Genomic DNA, 24,993 nt, shown 5'->3' on the forward strand with positions numbered 1-24,993 from the left:
TTAGCCAAAGTTCATCAAAGTCAACTGAAAACATTTTGTTATCAGCTACAAGTTCAACTCTGATTCATATCTTGAGATATTATCATACATAAGTCCAATGTTCTGGTAATTAAACATGACCCCTTGTGATAATTTTTAATGTCACCTGAAAATTATTTGATACTAATTATACCTGTAAGACACTTATTTTCTGAATAAACAAGACAAAGTTCAATTAAATGTCAGTTCTTACTTAACAAAGTACCGAGTAATTCTATAATCGAAGTATATATGTTACCATATATTACCCTGAGATTCATTTTCTTGCAGGCATTCACAATTGAACCAAATAAATACAATAGAATCAGTGAAAAACCACAAAGACTTGACAAGCAACCAATGTGCAGAACAGAGAGCTTTGATCAGGGTGATACTAAGTTTGGCATTCAGCTGCCAAATGGTGCGTAGAGATAACGGAAATGTAAGGAACATCTTTTGCAGCTGTAGAACCAGGAGGAAATATAAATTTTATTAAGAATATGTACATTTTGTTGAGGATTCTCTTTGAAGGATACTTATGATACTGCAATAGGCAGAGATAACATGGGACTAGATTCATTAAAGTAAACTTATTTTTATTTTCATTCACCATCTATTTTTGTCAATGTAATATTTATGTACCTTAGTTTAAAATGTGCTGCCTACCTCAATTCCAATTTCAAAACCACCACCAAGACCAGCAATGCCTATTGCTGAGGGAGCAGACCATCCTGCATCGAAAAAACATAAGTTCAGACAAATGCTTTTAACAATGAAAATAACAAAAACTGACTGAGCCCAAAACAAAAGACCACATTGTGCTGGTTGGACCACCCCACATACACAGACTCCCCATACTCTGGATATGGAAGTCCATTTGTACAGGATTAAAGCATCCAGGTTTCCAATGGCATAGTTTTGCAGCCTCCCCACCCCCCACACCAGTTTACCTTGAAACCTCTTACAATTGCCAAAGCACTTGCCCCAAGTTTTACTATTCCACTTCATAAGACCTGTTCATTATTGCTGACATTTACAGAAACAGAGCCACTCATAAAACTGTATAACATTAATAGGCAATAGGCAATAGACAATAGGTGCAGGAGTAGGCCATTCGGCCCTTCGAGCCAGCACCGCCATTCACTGTGATCATGGTAACTAAGGACAATTATATATAACTGAAAATATTAAATTAAAGCAAGATATTTTGTCTCTTATTCAAAAGAAATTGATCCTCTGTTCTTGTCTTCTTTCAGCTGAAATCCCAAATGAAATTGCTGGCATCTCAGATCTTGTGCTAGGTGTAACCTGGCAGCTGGTCAGAGAAGCAAATTCCTAGAATATTGGGGAATTCAGTTTTGGACAGATTTTACATTTTCAATCTGTCAGTAAGTCTAGAATTTTTAGATGTTTTAGTACCTTACCATGGCCTATTAATATTTAAACTGACAAATATGAGCAATAGCTTATAGTTATAGACTTTAACTCAATGCAGAATAACTTTTGCAACATATTTTTGAAAAAATTAATATTCAGCTTATGATTACTTTCATTCATTTTTACTCCTAAGGATGTTTGCTGAAATCAGCTTTCAAATACTCAAGGGGTGTAGGAAGACATGAGATAATAATCAATATGCACTACAATTATTGTTATTCACCTCCTATACATTAGACCAACAAAAATGAAATGTCATGAAATTAACAGACATTTGGTCACCTATATCTTTCAGTTGTAGTTGTCTTTGCACCAAGAGCTGAACTACTGATGCAATGAGAGAGAGAAAATTAAAGCTCTCATCACATAATCAGTCAGGGATACACAAAAGGAGCCATTTAAAATTAAAATTAAACCTTTATTTTGGTGCTTTGCAAATGTTCACAAATTCTATGAATTCAGATGTACAAAAGAAATTATGTAACTGTGCACAATTTGAAAAATGTTCTCAAAAAAATGAAATACAATTCAATTATTGTACTGTTATCCATCAAGGGCCACCAAGGAGTTTACAATAATTCATGCTTGAGAGCTGCAATTGTAAAGATTATATTATGATGGTACATTGAACCTTACTAATGGTGAAAGGTGTGCGGATGATACAATTGCACTGCACTTCTTGCTTTTATCAAACTTTACCATTATTTTAAAGGAGATGTTTTAAGAATTTTTCTTGTGGAAATGATTGGCTTCTAGGTCATAACAAATTATACAATCTGACAACTAGGAAATAAGGGTAAATTGGACTTGAGGATGAGCAAAGAAATAACAAATATTGTGGCCTAACATTATTTTAAATTTGTCTCTATAATTTTGCCTTAAACTTAAAATAATTTCAAAGTGTACCAGCAAAAGTGAACAAAACATATGGATAAAATAATGAAATAAATCATATCGATCAAATCATCAACACTTACTTCCATCGGGTAGGCGGCTCAATACAATTCCACTACCTCCGCGAGCTGTTACTAAAAATCCAGCTTTAATTACTGATAAGATTGCAAGTCCTTGTGCTTTTGCTATCACATGAGCTTAAAAATGAATAAAATATAAGAACACATTAGAAATTTCAAATTACTCTGATTAAATAATAAAACTATGCTCATTGCATGTTTTTTTAAATGATAAACTGATCCTATAAGCACATACACCAGAAAAAGAAACCCTTAAAATGTGCATTTCATAAATCATTCCCAGTTCATTCACAAAAAATTAAGTATTTCCTTTGGAAATAAACTATGTAAGCTTAAAAAAGATCACTTTTCTGGAGAGTTCTTGATGACTTTTATCATGGGCTGGATATTGCTCACAATCAGTCATTTGCAATAACACAGTGAAAAGTAATCTCTCAACTGCAATAAGTAACAAGATATTCTACAAAGTACCTCTCAATTGGAGAGCGCAGGGAAGCTCCATACAAACAACACCCAGAGTCAGGATTGCTGCTGGGTTCCTGGAGCTGTGGATCAACGACACTTTCTGTTACACCACTATGCCACTTGTAGAATCGTGGACTCTATCTCCTATCCAGTCCATGCCAACATCATACCTAACTGTACAAATACCATTTACCAGCATTTAAACTATGACCTTCCATGTGCTGGCAATTCAAGTATTTGACTAAATATTTCATTAATGTTGTGAGTGTACCTGCCCACTGAAGCACTGAATTCTATATTCCATTCACTCTCTATGCAACAAAGTTCTGCACCTATTATTCGTTACCCCAACCTATAACCCTTAGGAAAATGCTAAAGGGAGAAGTTCCTACTATCTTCCCTCAGAAAACAGATCCAATGATCTAGGAAGTATTAAACAAACTGGGTATCAGAGAAACTGTTGATGGACCCTATGGAAAACCTGAAACAAAAATAGAAGAGGGGATACTATTTAAGGATAAATGGAAAGTCAAAGGGAGACTTTTTTCCAAATGATACATATAGAAACAGGGGCATAACATAGGAGGTGGAGTGAACAGGTAGAAAAGTGAATGTAGTAGGTTGATGCCCCCAATGTGGAGGATTTTTGTGACAATGTTCTGATTTTTATTGTTCATAGTAAATTAGTGGCCAAGTAGTTAAGGCATTCGACTAGTGACCTGAAGGTCGTGAGTTCGAGCCCCAGCGGAGATAGCGTGTTGTGCCCTTGAGCAAGGCACTTAACCACACAGTGCTCTGCGATGACACCGGTGCCAAGTTGTATCGGCCCTTGCCCTTCCCTTGGACAGCATCGGTGTCATGGAGAGGGAAGACTTGCAGCATGGGCAACTGCCAGTCTTCCATACAACCTTGCCCAGGCCTGTGCCCTGGAGAGTGAAGACTTTCTAGCAAGACTAACAGATACTTTAAAAAAATTAGTTTATTATTATCATACACAGTGAGGTAAAGTATAAAGCTGGTCTTTATACAGATCTGATGCTCATACAGATCAATTGAATGCACAAGGAAATGCACAATTACGATAGCACAAGGAAAACAATAACAATGCAAAATAAAGTGTAACAGCAACAACAGAGACTGTGCAGTACAGGTAAACAATAAGGTGTAAGATCGTAACAAGATTGAATGTGAGGTCAAGAGTCCAACTTATCATACTAGGGAACTGATCTGCGTCACGGCCTGGTATGGAAATACCAATGCCTTTGAACAGAAAGTCCTACAAAAGGTAGCGGATTCAGCCCAATACATTACAGGTAAGGCTCACCCAACCACTGAGCACATCTACATGAAACATTATCGATGGAAAGCAGCATCCACCATCAGAGATCCTCACCACGCAGGTCATGCTTTTTACTCACTGCCGCCGTCAGGTAGAAGGTAGAAGCCTCAGCACTTGCACCACCAAGTTCAGGAGCAGTTACTACCCTCAACCACCAGGCTCATGAACAAAAGGGGAGAACTACACCCACTTGCCCATTCATTGAGATGTTCCTGCAATGATCTCACTTTAAGGAGTCTTTATCTTGTTATTTATTGCTATTTATTTTCTGTATATTTGCATCTGCAGTTTGTTGTCCTCTGGTTGATCTTTTATTTTTCCTGTTATAGTTACTGTTCTATAGATCTGCTGAATCTGCTGAAGAAAGCTAATGGCATGCTGGCCTTCATAACAAGGGGAATTGAGTATAAGAGCAAAGAGGTACAGGGCCCTGTTGAGACCACAGCTGGAGTACTGTGTGCAGTTTTAGTCTCCAAATTTGAGGAAGGACATTCTTGCTATTGAGGGAGTGCAGCGTAGGTTCACAAAGTTAATCCCCAGGATGGCAGGACTGTCATATGTCGAAAGATTGAAGCGACTGGGCTTGTATACTCTGGAATTTAGGGGATCTTATTGAAACTTATAAGATTATTGAGGGATTGGACACGCTTCTGGCAGGAAGCATGTTCCCGCTGATGGGTGAGTCCAGAACCAGAGGCCACAGTTTAAGAATAAGGGGTAGGCCATTTAGAACGGAGTTGAGGAAAAACTTTTTCACCCAGAGAGTGGTGGATATATGGAATGCTCTGCCCCAGAAGGCTGTGGAGCCAAGTCTCTGGATGCTTTCAAAAAAAGAGATGGATAGAGGTAGCGGAATCAAAGGTTATGGGGATAAGGCAGGAACTGGGTACTGATAGTGGATGATCAGCCATGATCACAGTGAATGGCGGTGCTGGCTTGAAGGGCCGAATGGCCTACTCCTGCACCTATTGTCTAATATACCAGCAGAAAAATGAATCCCAGGGTTGTATGTGGTGACATACATGTACTCTGATAATAAAATTTACTTTGAACCTTTACAATAATCTTATAAAAGTGGGGAAGAAGCGGTCCTTGAGCCGGTTGGCACACGCGGTAAAGCATTTTTATCTTCTGACCGATGGGGGAGAAAGAGAAGAGTCAATGTCAAGAGTGGGTGGGTCTTTGATTATGCCGCCTGCTTTACTGAAGCAGCATGAGGTATAAACAAAGTTCATGGTGGGGAGGCTGACTTCTGTGACGTGCTGAGCTATGCCCACAACTTTTTGCAGTTTCTATACCAACATATGATGCATCCAAATAGTGCATCAATAAAAGTTGGTGAGGGTCAAAGAAGACATACTATATTTCTTTAGCCTCTTGAGGAAGTAGAGGAACTGGTGAGCTTTCTTGGCTGTGGCATTAATGAATGGACCAGGCTACACAATTTGTGATGTTCACTCCTAGGATATGGAAGGTCCTACCTTAGCATCATTTACATAAACAGAAGCATACACACTGCCTTCCTTTCTTAAGTCAATGACCAGCTCTTTTCTTTTGCTGATATTGAGGAAATGGTCGTTATTACGTCAGCAGGTCACAAGGCTCTCTATCTCTTTCCTGTACTCCCACAATCATTATTTGCGATATGGCTCACTATGTTAATCTTATCTACAAACATGTAGGTGGATTTAAGAGCAGAATCTACACACAGACAGCAGTGAGTAAAATGGGAGTAGGGCTTGAAGATGCAACCTTGTGGGTCACCAGTGTTGAGGATAATCATGGCAGAGATGTTATTGCCAATCCATTCTGCTTTAATCAAATCTTTTAACCAAGTTTGGCCAAGTATATGGATGATACATAGACAGAACAGAACAGGGAACAGCATAATACAGGCCCTTCAACCCATAATGTTGTGGCAACCTACTAACAAACTCCAAGATCAATCTAACTCTTCATTCCCATCTAACCCTCAATTTTTCTTTCATTCATTTGCCTATCTGAGAGTCTCTTAAATGTCCTTAATGTATCTGCCTCTACCACCAGACCTGGAAATACATTCCATACACCCGCCACTGTCAGTGTAAAAAAACATACCTCTGGCATACCACCCATAGTTTTCCTCCAACCACCTTAAAATTTTGCCCTCTTGTTTTAGCCATTTCCACTCTGGGTAAAAAGATGATAGCTGTCCACCCTATGCATTCCTATAATCATCTTACACACCTTTATCAAGTCACTTCTCATCCTTCTTTATTGAAAACAGAAAAGCCCTAGCTTGCTTAACCTTCTCTCATAAAATATGTGCTTGAATCCAGGCAGAATCTTGGTAAATCTCCTCTGCACCCCTTCAAAAACTTCCACATTATTCCTATACTTATCGACCATAAAATGAACATAATTTACTCAGTAGGTGGAGGGGCATGCAACATTGAGGAAACGGAGTCTTCTGAAGGACGTAGACAAATTGGGAGAATGGGCAAAGAATTGGCAGATAGAATACAGTGTAGGAAGTGTATGATCATTAACCTTGATTGAAGTATAAAGATGTAAATCATTTTCAAAATGGAGTGTGAAATCAGAAATTGGAGATGCAAAGGGACTTGCGAAAGCACTATTCCCTAAAGGTTAATTTGCAGGTTGAGTCAATAGCAAGGATGACAAATACATTGTTAACATTCATTTCAAGAGGATTAGCACATAAAGACGAAGAAGTAAAACTGAAGCTTTATAAGACAGTGGTCAGGAAACACCTGGAGTATTGTGAGCAGATATTGGAGAGGGTCCAGATGAGGTTTATGAGAATAATCCCAGGAATTAATAGCAGGTATAGGCAAGACGGAGCAAATGCAGTACATGAGGAATACAAGAAATGCAAGAAAATACTTAAGAGGTTGCTCAAGCAGACAAGGTGAAGGAGAATTCTAAGGGCTTCTACAGATGGGTACTTTACATCTGACTGCACTGTGGAAGACAATAGCAGTGTGCCAGAGATCCATGAGTGTCAGGGAGCAAGAGTGAATGCCATTACTATTACAAAGTGTGAGGTGTTACACTTTGGGAGGACCAACCAGGGTAGATCTTACACATAATTCATTATGGGTTATATGTAAAAGTACAAGAATGGCATACATTATTACACCACCACATCATAAGTGCGCACTTCAATCGAGTAAAACGAAGTAAACAAGTTTTCCTGGCTTCCAGAATTTTTCATTCAATTAATTTCTGGAGCTACAAAACATACAGTAGCAGTGAGGAAGTTTTAAAGCCAACCCGAGATGACTACCTAGCTGTTGAAGCTCAAAATGTTTTTTCTTCGAGAGACAGTCGAGTTAAGAAAAAAGTGCAGCATGTGTTTCTTCATAAGAGGAGAAAGACAGACAAGTTTTTAAAAAAAAAGCAGAAACTGAACAAAATTCACAAGTTCATTAACAGTGAGTACCAGGTAACAATAATAATAAATAAATGTAAGAAAAATAGACGTTTCATTACACACCAGAGTCCTGATGAACGTTCACAGCCTAAAACACTGACTGTATGTTCTTTTCCACAGATGCTGCCTGACTTGCTGAGTTTCTCCAGCATTTTGTGTATGTTGCTTGGATTTCAAATAATATGACAAAAGCTTTCCTTATGACCCTATCTACCTGTGACGCCACTTTCAACAAATTATGTATCTGTATTCCCAGATCCCTTTATTCTACCACACTCCTTGGTGCCCTTGGTTCACTGTGTAAGACCTACCCTGGTTGGTCCTGTTGCATCTGATTGGTGCACCAAGTCGCATTTGTCTGCATTAAATTCTATCGGCCATTTTTCCATCTGATGCTGATCCCTCTGCAAGCCACGTAAACCTTCCTTACTGTCCACTACACTCCTAATCTTAGTGCCTTATGCAAATTTGCTGATCCAGTTAACCACATTATCATCTAGATCACTGATATAAATGACGAACAACAAAGGACCCAGTACCGATCCCTGCAGCACACCAATAGTCACAGAGCTCCAGTCAGAGGTAACCCTCCACAACCACTCTCCGGCTTCTCCCACTAATCCAATTTACTACTTCACCCTGAATGCCTAGCAACTGAACCTGCTTGACCAGTCTGCCATGCGGGATCTTGTCAAATGCTTTACTAAAGTCCATGTAGACAACATCCACTGCCTTACCTTCATCTACTTTCCTGGTAACTTCCTAGAAAAACTCTATAGGATTGGTTAGACATAACCTACCATGCACAAGCCCATGTTGGCTACCCTTAATCACTCTATGTCCATCTGGTCCTTTAGAATACCTTCCCTGTTGTGGAACTATTTTAGTCATTCCTGAAAATGAATTGAATAAGACACATTATATCTGCACTGTACCACCCAGCTACAAATGGTTTGGTGGAAAGGTTTGCTCAGAGTCTACAGAATACACTGCAAGCAATATCAGTAGAACACACTTCACTAACACTGAATCAGAAGATCACTAATTTCTTACTTGCATATTGCAATACTGCTCACTCCACAATCAACAGCTCAGCAGCACTGTTCCTTGTGATCACACTTGGATCCCCACAAACCAATCTCAGGAGTATGCAGGGCAAATAACTGAGACAAATTGAGGACTCCTCAAAGAAAGAGGTTCTTAAAGATGAAGGACAGAACTGGACCACACTCTTTCAAAGTGAAGATTACACCTGATAGCATCTAGAGATGACACATCAATCACCTGAGGCATTGTTAGAGAAGAAAGGTATCTAAAGCTGTTAGTACCACTTCCTGCAGTCCCAGAGTCAACTCCTACAACAATCACGGAGACCCCAAAACCAGCCACGTCTCACCTGCCAAGCATAGTGCACCCCTTGACAGGAAAGATATTATCCTAAGAGAATGAAATCCTGCACAGTGATCAAATCCTTAGGCCTGATTGACACAATTTAAAATTGACTATGCTATGGATGTCAATAAAGTAGTTGTATTAGATAGTTCATTGTGTGTGTGTGTATATATACATACACACACACACATTGAGATGCATTCTACTTAAGTTGGAATTTATAACTAAGCAGGGAGGAGTGTTGTATATTTAATATTTCAGTAATATTTGAGTAATATTGTAAATATATTGTTTTATCAAGCATTGTTTTCTTACACAATTAATTACTGGTTACATGTAAAATTATTTGAATGGCATACGTTATTACGCCACCAGGTCATAAGTGCGCGCCACTAGGGTCTTCTTTGTCTCTGCTCTCTTTCCTTTCCTTTTGCTTTCTTTGTTTTTGTAACACTTAATAAAAAATGATCATAAGCAACAAGTTTTATGCCTCATTCTTGACATCCAAAGAACATTGGATCAAAAAAATGTCAGGATTCAACATTGCCTTCTTGAGGAAGCAGATCATGAACTTGAGGGGTACCAATATCCTTGCAGGCAGGTTTGCTAAAGTGGTTGGGGAGGGTTTAAACAAATTTGGGGGAGGGTGGGAACCAGAGAGACAGATTAGAGGATTGGGTGGCTTGTGTACAGGTAGATGTACCATATAGAGAGACTGTAAAGCACAGACAGAAGATGAAGCAAAATTGCAGTCCGTGGGCAGAGTTGAAGTGTAACATGGGAGCAAAATAAAAATGAGAGATGAACACAGACCTGAAGGTGTTGTATTTGAAATCACACAGTGCATGGAATAAGGTAGATGATCTTGTAGTGCAAGTAGACAGCAAGATTTTGTGTCACCCTTTAGTCGTGGCTGAAAGATCATAGTTGAGAGCTTAACATCCAAGGCAAATTACAACGGGAGATAGGAAAGTCATATAGAAAGGTCAGTGTTATGATAGTCATGTGAGATTTCAATATGCAGATGGATTGGAAAAATCAAATTGGTGCTGGATCCAAAGAGAGGAAGTTTGTAGAAGGCCTACAAGATGGCTTTTTAGAGCAGTTTGTGGTTAAGCCCACTTGGGGAAAAGGCAGTTCTGGATTGGATGTTGTGTAACAAACCAGAATTGATTAGGACTTTAAGGTAAAGGGACCATTAGGAAGCAGTGATCATAATATGATGGAATTCATCCTGCAGTTTGAGAAGGTGAAGTTACAGTCAGATGTATCAGTATTACAGTGGTGTAAAGGGAATTACAGAAGCATCCGCAAGTCATCAACAAACTTGGGGACATTATGTTTCATTCCGTCCTTCAGCTCATTAATGTAAATAGTAGGCAACTGCACACAGAACACTGGGGTATTCCACTGGTTACAACTTGCCAGCCTGCAAAGGACCCATTTACTCCAACTCTTTGCTTGCTATGCGAAGGGCCAGATTTCAATCCATGTTAATAGACTTCCTCCAGTACCCTGGACTTTTAATTTATGCACCAGCATTTTTCGTGGCACTTCATATAATGACATTTATAACATAAATACATAAGTACATCCATAGCTATAGTGTATTTATAGGCTCTCCCTCATAGAACTCAAGCAAAATTTGTCCAACCACTTGACCGGGTTTGATTATATTTTGTTTTCTTAAATAATTAGTTAATTTCTCTTTGATTTCTTTACTCTAGTATCTGGCCAACAACAGAGGTTAAACTAACTGGTCTATGTTTTCTAATCTTCAATTACCTTCCTGTTTGAACAAGAAAGTCATATTAACTGTTTCCTAATCTTCCAGTACCCTCTCATCATTGAGCACATTTTGCCGTATTTCAAACAATGTGACCACAATCTCTACTTACACTTCCTTTAAAACTCATCCATCAGGTCCTGGCTTGTCTTTAATCCAGTGAATTTCTCTAATATCTTGTTCCTTACAACCAGGATTATTAAAGATCCTCCCTGTTATTTAATATTAGTCTTTCAGTCATCTAAATGATATTTTCAGTGTCCTTCATGGCAAAGAGTGATCAGAAAAGCTGATTTAACTTAACTTCCATTTCTTAATTTACTAGTCATATTCTCTAGGGATTCCACACTAACTGTAGCCACTTTCTTCAAATTTATCGATTAGAGAATCTCAAAGTCAAAGTCATAAAACACTACAGCACAGAAATGAGCCCTTCAGCCCATCTAGTCTGTGCCAAACTATTATCATTATTGACCTGCACCTGGATCATAGCCCTCCAAACCCCTCCCATCCAGGTACTTATCCAAACTTCTCTTAAACGTCGCAATCAAATCTACATCCACCACTTCTACCGGCAGCTCATTTCACACTCTCACCACCTTTTCAACGCAGAAGTTTCCTCTCGATTCCCTTAAATATTTCACCTATCAGCTTTAACCCGTGACCTCTAGTTGCAGTCCCACTCAACTTCAGTGGCAAAGGCCTGCTTGTATTTACCTTATCTATAACCCTCATAATTTTGTATACCAATATCAAATCTCTCTTCATTCTTTTATGCTCCATGAAAATGAGACTTAACTTATTGAACCTTTCCCTATAATTCAAATACTCAAGTTCCAGCAACATCTTTGTAAATTTTAACCTGTACTCTTTCAACCTTATTGCTATCTTTCTTGCAGGTAAGTGACCAGAACTGCACACAATATTTCAAATTAGGCTTCACTCAACTTCATTGCCCCATCATTGAAATGTTCCCACAGCCAATGGACTCACCTTCAAGGACTCTTCTTCTCATGTTCTTGATATTTATTGCATATTTATTTATTTTGCATTTGTATAGTTTTGTTGTCTTTTGCAGTCTGGTTGATTGCCCTAGTTGGGTGGTCTTTCTGTTGTTGTTATTATCCTATAGATTTAATGAGTATGCCCATAAGATGAATCTCAGCTTGCATAAGGTGACATTCACTGTATGTATTTTGATAATAGCATTTATTTTGAACTTAAATTTCACCTTTTATACAACTCCAATTGTTTTGATATTTCAGACAAGTTTCCACTGAAAATTAATTTTCCTCTGAGTTTAAAGTTATGCATACAAAGAGGCCTACCACTGAGAGCTAGCTAGTTTTTATGAACTACCTTTTAACATTACCCATGACCTTCTCCGATAATGATAGATTGTATCTCTTTCTCATGAAATACCATTTTGTAATTGTGATAAATTTGTGCTCAGTGTTACGGACTAAATTCTTCATCACTATCTGTCTGTGTCACCATTTGCAAAAAACTATAATCCTACTTGTAATCCTAGTTCCCTGTGCAACACTCCCAGGGTACTGTTATTTACTGTGCAAATCCTAATCTGGTTTAACTTCTCAAAATGCAACACTTCACACTTGCCTGAGTTACTTTCCATCTGACATTCCTTGGTCAACTTTTCCAGTTGATCTAGATCCGGCTGTAATCTATGGACTGTCCTCCATATCACCAACTTGCTATCCAGATCAACTATATGCTCCTCCTAATCATTAATATAGATAATAAATAACAGGGGTTCCAACATCAATCGCTAATAGTTACAGGCCTCCAGTCTGAAAAACTACCCTCCATTACCACCATCTCGGTGACTTCTGTCACCAAGCCAAAATTGCATCAAATTTGCAGCTCACCCTGAATCTCCATGGAATCTAGGACCAGAGGGCACAGCTTTAAAACACAAAGATATTCCTTAGAATAGACTTGAGGAGGGATTTCTTTAATCAGTGGTGAATCTGTGCAATACATTGGCACAGGCAGCTGTAGAGAGCCAAGTAATTGGGTATAATTAAATCAGAGATTGATAGATAGCAACTGTTTTGAGTGGAGTCACAACTAATTGCAATTATTCACAAACAAAAGAAAATCTGCATATGCTGGAAATGAAAGCAATACACACACAACCCTGGGAGGAACTCAACAAGCCAGGCAACATCTATGGAAAAGAGTAAACAGTCAAGGTCTCAGGCTGAGACCCTTTATCAGGACTCAGGGTTTCAGCCCGAAACGTTGACTGTTTACTCTTTTCCATAGATGCTGCCTGGCCTGCTGAGTTCCTCAAGCATTTTGTGTGATTGCAGATGTTGTAAGTTAGAACAAAGAAAAAAAACAAGCTGCTGGAAGAACTGAGTGGGTTGAGCAACATCTGAGCAAGACAAATGGATTGTTGAATTTCAGGTTGAGAAGTTGCATCAGCACTACAGTTGGCTTTATGGATAACAACATGCTTCAGTGAAATCTTGGTTATACTTTGCCATTTCATTTCTTTCACTTCAGTGTAACCTTGGGAATGAATAAGTAAATGAAGTATAGATGGAGGTAATAATTGCAAGCAAGAGATTTAACGCAGAAAGCTAAATGAAGAATGTGTATAATTCCTGGAATGAGAACATGAAAAGAATTATAAAAGCCCAAGAGAAGACAAGACATATTACCTCTGTCTATTGACATGAAGATATGCCAAAAAGCAACACATAAGTAACTTACGAACCTGGTATAATTACATCAGGTCCATTTCTTGAAGTTATTTCTGTAAATTCTCTTAAAATTTTTGCGGCTTTCTTGGCTTCAGACTTGAGATCTGATGGAATTGGATTCACTGTAACAATGCAAGTAAGTTTATTTAAAATGCTGCTTGCAACATATTTTTTACAAAATGTACAGTATTTTGTAATTAAATTTTGTGACATTACATTTAAGTAGTTTTTTTTGTAAATTACTGTGACAATGTGTTGGAAAGATTAAGTTTGCATTAATTACAGTACAGGATTACACTCCAAGTAATTGGTGAAATAATGAGATGATCAGAAATACTGTATAAAAACAAATACATTTAAAAAGAGATTAAGACACTGTTACAGAGACAACACACAATGCTGGAGGGACTCAGCAGCTCAGGCAGCTTCTATGGAAATGAATAAACAGTCAACATTTCAGGCCAGACCTTTCATCGGGACCGCAAAGGAAGGGGGAAGACACCAGAATTAAAAGGTGTGCCGAAGGAAAGGAGAACAAGCTAGAAGGTGATAAGTGAAGACAAGTAGGTGGGAAAGGTGAAGAGCTGGAGAAGTAGTAATCTAATAGGAGAGGACAATAGATTGTGGGAAGAGGGAAGAATAAGGGACACCAGGGGAAGGTGATAGACAGGTAAGGAGAAAAGGTAAGAAGCCAAAGTGGACAACGAGAGAGAGGGAAAATAAAAGAAAGAAAGAAAGAAAAAAAATTCCTGCAAGGAGAAATTGATGTTCATGCTATCAAGTTGGAGGCTACCTGGATGGAATATGAGGTGCTTCTCCTCCACCCTGAGAGTAGCCTCATTGTGGGAGAAGGGGACGTATGGACTGACATGTCAGAATGAGAATGGAGATAGGAATTAAAATAGTTGCCACCAGGGAATTCCACTTCTGGTAGATGGAGTGGAGCTGTTCAATGAAACGGTCCCCATATTTACGTCGGCCCTCTCCAATGTAGAAGCCATACTGGGAGTACCGGATACAATTGGTAACCCCAACAAATTTGCAGGTAAAGTGTTGCCTGACCCGGAAAGACTGTTTGGGGCCCTGAATGGAGATAAAGGAGAAGGTGAATCGGCAGGTGTAGCACTTTTATCACTTGCAGTGATATATGTCAGGAGGGAGATTAGTGGGGAGGGACAAAGGAGTCATGGAGGGAGCGATCCCTGCAGAAAGTGGAGGTTAAGGAGGGGAGATAAAGTTGTGTTTGGTGGTAGTATCCCATCGAAGCTAATAGAAGTTGCACAGAATGATATGTTGCATCAGAAGTTGCACAGAATGATATGTTGCATGAGGTGGCTCATAGGGTGGTAGGTGAGGACAAGAGGAACTCTATCCCTGTTAGGGCAGCAGGAGGATGGGGTGAATGTGGATGTCTGGGAAATAGAGGAGATGCTGCTGAAGGGAAACCCCGTTCACAGAGAAAGGGGGAAGGGAACATCAGAGGAAGATGGAGAACGGGCAAGGAGTTATTGTGAGAAGGAAAGAGAGAATGAATAAATAAATCAGGGATGGGGTAAGAAGGGGAGGAGGGGCATTAACGGAAGTTAGAGAAATCAATGTTCATGCCATCAGGTTGGAGGCTACCCAGACAGAATATAAGCTGTTGTTCCTCCAACCTAGAGTGTGGCTTCATCTCGACAGTATAGGAGGCCGTGGATAGACATATCAGAATGTGAATGGGACTTGGAATTAAAATGTGTGGCCACTAGGAGATCCTGCTTTCTCTGGTGGACAGAGCGTAGGTGTCCAGCGAAGTGGTCTCCCAATCTGTGTCAGGTCTCACCAATATATAGAAGGCCACACCAAGAGCACTGGACACAGTATATCACACCAGCAGACTCACAGGTGAAGTATCGCCTCACCTGGAAGGACTGTCTGGGGCCCTGAATGGTGGTGAGGAAGGAAGTGTAAGGGCAGGTGTAGCACTTGTTCTGCTTACAAGGATAAGTGCCAGGAGGGAGATTGGTGGGAAGAGATGGGAGGGGGGGGGAAAACGAATGGACAAGGGAGTCGCGTAGGGAGCGATCCCTACGGAAAGCAGAAAGTTGGGGAGGGGGAGGGAAAGAGGCTCCATCTTCCTCTCACCTCAACCTTCCCCTCTCCACTGACACTACCAACCTTCTTCCCCCCTCTGATCGCAGCTCTCATCCATGCCGGGTCTTCACCATCCCCTCCGACCTTCCACCCTCTGAGGCAGAGCGCTCTGTCCTCAGTAAGGGCCTCACCTTTGTCCCCCTTCGCCCACACCTCAGTGAGTTCCGCGTGCACCATGACGCTGAACTCTTCTTCCACTGGCTCCGTCTTCGAGCCTACTTCTTCGGCAAGGAATCTCCCACCCCCACCGATGACCACTTCTCCTGTCTTCAACCCTCCTCTTCATGGACACTCCACTCTAGTCTTCTGCCTGCTCTGGATCTCTTTATTGCTAACTGCTGACGGGACATCAACCGTCTCGACTTCACCGCACCTTGTTCCCATTCCAACCTTACTCCTTCCGAACACTCTGCTCTCCACTGCCTCCGCACTAATCCTAACCTTACTATAAAACCTGCCGATAAGGGGGGTGCTGTAGTAGTCTGGCGTACTGACCTCTACCTTGCTGAGGCACAGCGACAACTCGCTGATACCTCCTCTTATTTATCCCTCGAACATGACCCCACTAAGGAGCACCAGGCCATTGTCTCACACACCATCACCGACTTTATCCGCTCTGGGGATCTCCCATCCACTGCCACCAACCTCGTAGTTCCCACACCCCAGACTTCCCATTGCTACCTCCTACCCAAGATCCACAAACCTGCCTGTCCAGGTAGACCCATTGTTTCAGCTTGCTCCTGCCCCACCGAACTCATTTCTGCATACCTCGACACTGTTTTATCCCCCCTTGTTCAATCCCTTCCTATCTATGTTCGTGACATTTCTCATGCTCTGGATTTTTTCAATGATTTCAAGTTCCCTGGCCCCCATCGTCTTATTTTCACCATGGATGTCCAGTCCCTATATATCTCCATCCTCCACCAGGAAGGTCTCAAAGCTCTCCACTGCTTTTTGGACTCCAGACCTAACCAGTTCCCCTCTACCACCACTCTCCACCGTCTAGCGAAATTGGCCCTTACTCTTAATAATTTCTCCTTTGGCTCCTCCCACTTCCTTCAAACTGAAGGTGTAGCCATGGGCACCCGTATGGGTCCTAGCTATGCCTGCCTTTTTGTTGGCTTTGTGGAACAGTCCATGTTCCAAGTCTATACTGTTATCTGTCCCCCACTTTTCCTTCGCTACATCGACAACTGCATTGGCGCTGCTTCCTGCAAGCATGCTGAGCTCGTTGACTTCATCAACTTTGCCTCCAATTTCCACCCTTCCCTCAATTTACCTAGTCCATTTCTGACACCTCACTCCCCTTCCTTGATCTCTCTGTCTATCTCTGGGGACAGCTTATCTACTGATGTCTACTATAAGCCCACGGACTCTCACACCTGGACTATTCCTCTTCCCAGCCTGTTACTTATAAAAATGCCATCCCCTTCTCTCAATTCCTCCGTCTCTGCCGCATCTGCTCTCAGAATGAGGCTTTTCATTCCAGGACGAAAGAGATGTCTTCCTTTTCTAAAGAAAGTGGCTCTCCTTCCTCCACCATCAACTCTGCCCTCAAATGCATCTCTCCCATTTCACGCACATCTACTCTCATCCCATCCTCCCGCCACCCCACTAGGCATAGGGTTCCTCTTGTCCTCACCTACCATCCCACCATCCTCCATGTCCAACATATAATTCTCCGTAACTTCAGTCATTTCCAACGGGATCCCACCACCAAGCACATCTTTCCCTCCCACCCTCTTTCTGCTTTCCGCAGGGATTGCTCCCTACATGACTCCCTTGTCCACTCGTCCCCCCAATCCCTTCCCACCGATCTCCCTCCTGGCACTTATCCTTGTAAGCGGAACAAGTGCTACACATGCCCTTACACTTCTTCCCTCAGCACCATTCAGGGCCCCAGACAGTCCTTCTAGGTGAGGCGACACTCACCTTTGAGTCTGCTGGTGTGATATACTGTGCCCGGTGCTCCCGGTGTGGCCTTCTATATATCGGTGAGACCTGACGCAGATTGGGAGACTGCTTCTCTGAACACCTACACTCTGTCCGCCAAAGGAAGCAGGATCTCCCAGTGGCCACACATTTTAATTCTACATCCCATTCCGACATATCAATCCATGGCTTCCTGTACTGTCGAGATGAAGCCACACTCAGGTTGGAGGAACAACAGCTTATATTCCGTCTGGGTAGCCTCCAACCTGATGGCATGAACATTGATATCCCTAACTTCCGTTAATGCTCCTCCTCCTTTCTTACCCCATCCCTGATTTATTTATTTATTTATTTATTTATTTATTCTCTCTTTCCTTCTCACAATAACTCCTTCATTGTTCTCCATCTTCCTCTGATGCTCCCCTCCCCCTTTCTTTCTTCCGAGGCCTTCCGTCCCATGATATTACCCCTTCTCCAGCCTTGTATCCCTTTTGCCAATCAAATTCCCAGCTCTTGGCTTGATCCCTCCCTCTCCTGTCTTCTCCTATCATTTCAGGTCTCCCCCTCCCCCTCCCACTTTCAAATCTCTTATTATCTCTTTTTTCCGTTAGTCCGGTGAAGTTTTCTTGATTGTGTAGGATGTGTTCTGGAACCATGGGAGGTTATGGAACTGTGCACTCCCAGGAGCTTGAAACCATTCAGTTTCCACTGCTGTGCTGCTGATGTAGAGGGGTGTGAGTGGTGTGAGATCTCCTGAAGTTGATAATCATCTCTTCTGTTTTGATAAGATTGAAGAAAAGGTTATTTGTCTGGTTACCAAAGTTACAAACAGTATTCCAGGTGATATCGCACCAAAATCCTGTACAGCTAGAACATGTTTTCTTCCCCACCTTCTCTCCCTGAGTCACCATTCTCAGAGTACTATGTACACATACCCCTAGTTCACTCTATTGTACTACACTTCCCAGTGCCATGTCAACCTATTATGTATGTCATGTCTTGATTTAATTTCCTAAAATGCATTACTTCACAGTCATCTGGGTTAAGTTTCTTCTGCCATTCCTGATCCACTTTCCCAGTAGATTTAGATTCTATTGCAAGTTCAGCCAGCCTTCTTCCCTACACCACCAATCATCTGCACACATACCAATCATGCCATGCACTCAGATGTTTTTGTATATACATGACAAATAACAGAGGATCCAGCACTAATCTACCACCGGTCACAGGCCTTGAGTCTGAAAAGCAACACTCCAATAGCACCTTCTGATTTGTCCACCAAGCCAGCCCCATGCATCAATTTCATCCTTGGTAACATCCTAATCAATTTGATATGTAAATATAAACATCCAAACCACTACTCAACTACTATTTAGTACTCCTGCAGATCTGTGCTTCACTTTCCCGATTATTGCTACCATTTAGTTTACATCGCCTGCTCTAATCCCTCTTGCCAAAGGGTCTCAGCCAGAAACATTATCTGTACATTTTTCCATAAATCCTCCAGCACTTTGTGTGCGTTGCTTGGATTTTCAGCATCTGTAGATCTTCTCGCTTCTGAAAGAATGCCTCTAAATACTTCATTAATAAAACTTTTCTGATAACGTAGTCACGCGCAAACACGCTACTAAAGAAATACATGGAGGCAGAGGGAGCTGAACTCAGAATGCCTTTACTGATACAAAATCACGCGTTTAAATCTCCACTCCCATGGGTCCCTGTGACCTGCGGGGCGGACATGACGTCAGACAGTTCCCGGAAGGTCCGCCCCGAGCGAGTAGTTCCAAACGCGCTACCGCGTGTCTGCCCACGGCTCTCGATGGCGGTTTGAGTCCCGTGTGTGTGGGCCGCCACACCACCCTCCCCAAGAAAAGTCCATCAGGGGAGTGGAGCCCTCAATCTGTGTGGCTTGCCTGGGGTATGGGGCAGGTACCCTCACTGGTTGCTCAATGCCCAAGTGCGCCGGTTTGAGGTGGCCCACTGTAACAGTTTCTTCCTGGCCACCCACCTCCATGACACACGTGGTTCCGTTGTGCCGGATCACCTTGAAGGGTCCCTCATATGGCCGCTGTAGAGGTGACCTGTGCATGCTCCTGCGAATAAAAACTTACTCACAGTCTGGGAGGTCTTTAGGGGTGAAGGATGGTGTGGGACCATACCTGGAGGTCAGGACCAGTGCCAGGGTCCCTACCTTGTCCCGCAGCCTCGTTAGCACCACTGCTGGAGTTTCTTCCGAACCTCTGGCCTCTGGTACAAACTCGCCTGGGACCTTCAGGGGGCACCGTAGACCAATTTCACCGAGGTGGTGTCCAGGTCCTCCTTGGGGGCTGTGCGGATGCCCAGTAGGACCCAGGGAAGCTCGCCTGTCCAGTTGGGGCCCCTGAGGCGCGCCATCAGGGCCGACTTGAGATGCCGGTGGAATCACTCTACTGAACCGTTGGACTGGGGATGGTACGCTGTGGTGTGACGCAGCTGGGTGCTCAGGAGCTGCGCCAGTGCTGTCCACACACCAGATGTGAACTGCGCCCCTCTGTCAGAGGTGACGTCCGTTGGGAGGCCGAACCTGGCGATCCAGTTAGCAATGAGCGTCCTGGCGCAGGACTCAGTGGACGTGTCTGCGAGTGGTACGGCCTCCGGCCATCTGGTGAACCTGTCTACCATGGTAAAGATATACCTGGCGCCCCGTGAGACTGGCAGGGGGCCGATGATGTCCACGTGGATGTGTTGGAACCTCCTATGTGTTGGCTGGAACTGCTGGAGGGGAGCCTTCACGTGCCGCTGGACTTTGGCGGTCTGGCAGTGTACGCAGGTCCTGCCCCAGCGTCCGACCTGTTTGCACAAACCGTGCCAGATGAATTTGTCCGCTACCAGCTTGATGGATGCCCAGATGGACGGGTGGGCCAAGTTGTGCAGCGTGTCGAACACCCAGTGCCTCCATGCTGCTGGTACTACGGGTTGGGGTTTGCCGGTCAACACGTCGCACAGGAGTCGATCCGCTGCCAGAACGATGGAGACATCCTCCAACTGGAGCCTTGAAATGGTGGTGTGGTAAGCTGGGATCTCGGTGTCCGACCGCTGTGCTTCCGCCAGTGCTGCGTAGTCTATTCCTGAGGACGATATGCCTACTGAGTGGAGGCAGGGGCGAGACAGTGTGTTGGCGACGACGTTGTTCTTCCCTGCGATGTGGCGGACGTCCGTGGTGAATTCTGAAATAAAGGACAGGTGCCTCTGCTGCCGATCTGACCATGGGTCCGATACCTTGACCAGTGCAAAGGTGAGGGGCTTGTGGTCTGTATACACGATGAACTTCCTTCCCTCGAGGAAGTACCGGAAATGCCGCAGAGTCAGGTAGAGCGCTAGCAACTCTCTGTCAAAAACGCTGTACTTCACCTCTGGTGGCCGTAGGTGCTGGCTGAAGAAAGCGAGTGGTGGCCACTGGTCCTTGATGAGCTGCTCCAGGACTCCGCCGACTGCCGTGTCAGAAGCGTCGACTGTGAGTGCCCTGGGTACATCGACTCTCGGGTGCACTAGGAGGGCGGCCTTTGCCAGCGCCTCTTTGGCCTGCTCAAATGCCTCTGTGGACTCCGCGTCCCATGTCGGTTGACTCTGTGGCCTAAGAAGTCGATCTCCGTCAGCCCGAACTGGCACTTCGCCGGATTGATTGCCAGTTCGTGGTCGCTCAGGCGTTGGCAGAACTGGTGCAAATGTGCCACGTGCTCTTGGTGCAAACCGTTGGGCACCAGGATATCGTCCAAGTAAACACCAAGTCCATGAGCCTTTGGAAAGTTTGGGCTGCATTCTTGAGACCAAAAGGCATCCACAGGAAGCCGAACGGGGTGATGAGGGCTGTCTTGGGCACGTCGTCGGGGTGCACTGGGATCTGATGGTATCCCCTGAACAGGTCGATTTTCGAGAAGATGGTCACTCTGTGCAGGTTCGCCGTGAAGTCTTGGATGTGGGGTACCGGGTATCTGTCGGCGGTTGTGGTGTCGTTGAGCCTTCTGTAGTCTCCACAGGGCCTCCATCCTCCTGCGGACTTGGGCACCATGTGCAGCAGGGATGCCCATGGACTGTCTGAGCGGCATACAATTCCCATTTCTTCCATCTTACGGAACTCCTCCTTGGCGAGGTGGAGCTAGTCGGGTGGGAGCCTGCGAGCTCAGGCGTGCAGCGGCGGTCCTTGCGTGGGGATGTGGTGCTGCACGCCATGCTTGGGGTCTGCCGTGGAGAACTGCGGGGTGACTATAGAGGGGAATTCCGCCAACACCCTGGTGAATTCGTTACCCGAGAGGGTCACGGAATCCAGGTGGAGGGCCGGTAGCTTGGCTTCTCCAAGCTGGAAAGTCTAGAACGTCTCGGCGTGGACCAAATGCCAGCCTTTTAAGTCGACCAGGAGGCAGTTGGCTGGTAGGAAACCTGCCCCTAGTAGCGGCTGTGACACCGCTGCCAACGTGAAAGTCCATGTGAAATGGCTGGACCTGAAATGCAGTGAGATAGTTCGCGGGCTGTACGTCCGAATACTGGTGCCATTTGCAGCGGTGAGTTTGGGACCTGGGACTGCATTACGAGTGTCCATGTTCGAGGGGGGGTGGGGGGAAAGAGTATGCTGACTTCAGACCCAGTGTCTACCAGGAAGCGCCGCCCGGGGTGTCAGTCGCAGAGGTACAGGGAGCTGTCTCAGTGGCCAGCCTTCGTAGCCATTAGCGACGGTTGGCCCCAGCATTTCCCTGAAAAGCACATGGTAGACGGCAGCGGTGCACACCTGAGCCCCATCTTTGATGATAGAAACATCATTGTTCCGAACTTTCGTTCCACCCCCCCCCCCCCCCGCCGTGGATCGCGACAGCTTTGGTTGGGGAGCCTGGGCTTCGGGGCGCGTGATCGTGGCTAGGCCAATGAAGGCTGCTCCATGTTGCTAGCTCTGCCAAAGGATGTCTGCTTTGGCCATGACCCTGCATGGGTCGCTGAAATCCTCACTCGCGAGGAGAAGGCGAAGGTCCCCTGGCATTTGCTCGAGGAGCAACTGTTCAAATAAAAGGCACAGCTTATGGCCGTCCATGAGCGCCAGCATATCATTCATGAGCTCGGATGGCGTGCGGCCCCCCAGGCCGTCCATGTGTAGGAGCCGCACGGCCCGTTCGTGGCGGAAGTGTCCGAAAGCACGGGTCAGGAGCGTCTTAAGCTTAGTGTACCTGTCCTCCGTTGGTGGCTGGCATAGGAAGTCGATTATCCGGCCTGCCGTCTCCTGGTCGAGCGTGCTGACCACGTAGTAGTACCGCGTGGCGTCGGCTGTAATGTCTCTGATACTGAACTGGGCCTCAGCCTGCTCGAACCAAACGTGGGGCTGAGTGGCCCAGAAAGTCGGGAGCTTCAGAGAGACCGCGCTGTGCGAGTTGCTCGAACTCATGGCTGGTCGCCGGTTCCGGATGCCGTCTGGAACGTCGGGGTCACCAACGTAGTCGTGCACAAACACACGGAGGCAGAGAGAGCTGAACTCAGAATGCCTTTACTGATACAAAATCGTGCGCTTAAATCTCCCCTCCCATGGGCCCCTGCGACCCGCAGGGCGGACGTGACCTCAGACTGTCCCAGGAAGGTCCGCCCCGAGCGGGTAGTTCCAAACACGCTACCGCGTCTGCCCGCGGCTTCCGATGGCGGTTCCAATCCCGCGTGTGCGGGCCACCACAATAAACACATTTGTGGTAAATGATCACCGCAAACAATGGAGAGGTGAGCAAAGGTGAGGCCGAGTCAAGGGTTAAAACATGTGGGTACAGGACAAAGTCAAGGGATATTCTAGCCGAAGTTGGGGTAAGCAGAGTGCAGGAGAGGCAGTTTTGAGGCCTGTGAACTTAAAAGGAAGGTGAGGTTTGATCGATCTAAGTGCCAGGCCAATTTAGGAAGGTCGGGTGCGAGCAGGGTCCAAACACAGGTCCCAGGTCCTGGAGCGAAGAATGAACCGACGCCTGGATGATTTAAATGCCAGGCCAGATGGATTGGAAAGGCAGGATGCTGGGACCAGAGGCGAGGGTCCAGCCTGTTCTGTTTGCTGCTCCATGACATTTACTTGGCTCTGTGCTGCACTGTGGCCTGCTCTGGCTGCTTTGGGCTTTGTGTCTGTGGACTCACTTTTGTTCTGATTGGTATTTGCTTACTTTTATTGTTTGCATGATTTTTATTTGCACGATTTTTATTTGCACATTGGGTGTTTGACGGTCTTTTTTTAATTTAGACTCTTTTCGGTTTCTTTGTTTTGTGGCTGACTATAAGATGCATCACAAGGTTGTATAATGTATACATACTTTGATTATAAATGTATTTTGAACATTATGTTTTGTAACTTCGAGTTTACTTTGTGACGCATGCACATTTTCACATGGTAGCATGATGATGTATCCAATTCACGTGTTTATACATATAACCTGTGAAGAATTATTTAAATGAACAGGAAACATTAATCTCTGTAATGTCCTGGTTAAGGTTTTTACTGCTATGCTGTGAGGTTTCATTCCCCACGGTGTGTCCTATTGGTAATAGTGTTTTAGCTTTGACTAAAGATAAGAAGTTAGGTTGTCCAACTAAAGGCTGATTTATACTTGTGTGTACTAGCTTACGCAAGTGGGCTACGCCGTTGTGAGCATTTATGCTTGTGCGTTGGTGTGTCTGCGTCGCTCTGCAATTCACCGCCAAAACGCTAGTTGGTAGTGGGGTTTCTATGCCACTGTGTTGAGTTTCTTCGTGTTGAAACTCAACACAAAGAAACTCAAACTTCAAACAACGGCGACTGAAACTGAAGGAGGGTGAATTTTCTGTGCTTGTCCGGCCACTGAGAGACATAGACAAGGAAACACATTTCAAATATTTTTGGATGTCGGCAGGTAGATTTGACGATTTGGTTCATTGTCTCCAACTATTTATTTTGCATCAGTGTACGCACAGTATACTGAGAGACTGCCAATCACCATTCGAGTTTTACCTTCAGGTGGAAGTCAGTAGGCTGTAGGAGCTAGGTACAAACTGGCATCAAGCACAGGGTCCTCCATAATTTCGGAGGTCTGTGAAGCTTTATGGAAAGCATTGCAACCAGAGTCCCTTGCCTGCCCTTCAGTCGCCCAATGGCAAGCTACTGCAGCATAGGAGAAAATGCGATGCTACCAAGTGGACCAATCACAGTTGTTGCGGTCTGCGATGCCGTGACACGTAGTTACATTTTGGGAGAGGTGCGCGTTAGGCTACAGCGTAGGGTTTGTCGTAGAGTACAGAGTAGGGTAGCCGCTATGCCGTAGCTATGGCGTACATTTGACGCACAAGTATAAATCAGCCTTTAGGAACGTTGTGTCATCGAGTTG

General features: G+C 44.1%; 1 protein-coding gene across 2 annotated transcripts in view; it reads right to left on the reverse strand.

Annotated features, from left to right (window-relative positions):
* Positions 1–24,993, reverse strand: part of sh3yl1 (SH3 and SYLF domain containing 1) — a 113,117-nt gene that overhangs the window by 82,262 nt on the left and 5,862 nt on the right. Inside the window, exons 2-4 of one of the 2 annotated variants that reach the window (XM_072278338.1) lie at positions 13,594–13,701; positions 2,433–2,546; positions 685–749 (exon numbers count right to left, since the gene is read on the reverse strand). In XM_072278338.1, the coding sequence (XP_072134439.1) occupies positions 685–749; positions 2,433–2,546; positions 13,594–13,701 (287 nt within the window). The remainder of the gene's footprint in view (positions 1–684; positions 750–2,432; positions 2,547–13,593; positions 13,702–24,993) is intronic. The other variant, XM_072278348.1, reaches the window with a different exon arrangement.

This window comes from Mobula birostris, chromosome 2 (assembly GCF_030028105.1).
Source record: "Mobula birostris isolate sMobBir1 chromosome 2, sMobBir1.hap1, whole genome shotgun sequence".
NCBI classification, from domain to species: domain Eukaryota; kingdom Metazoa; phylum Chordata; class Chondrichthyes; order Myliobatiformes; family Myliobatidae; genus Mobula; species Mobula birostris.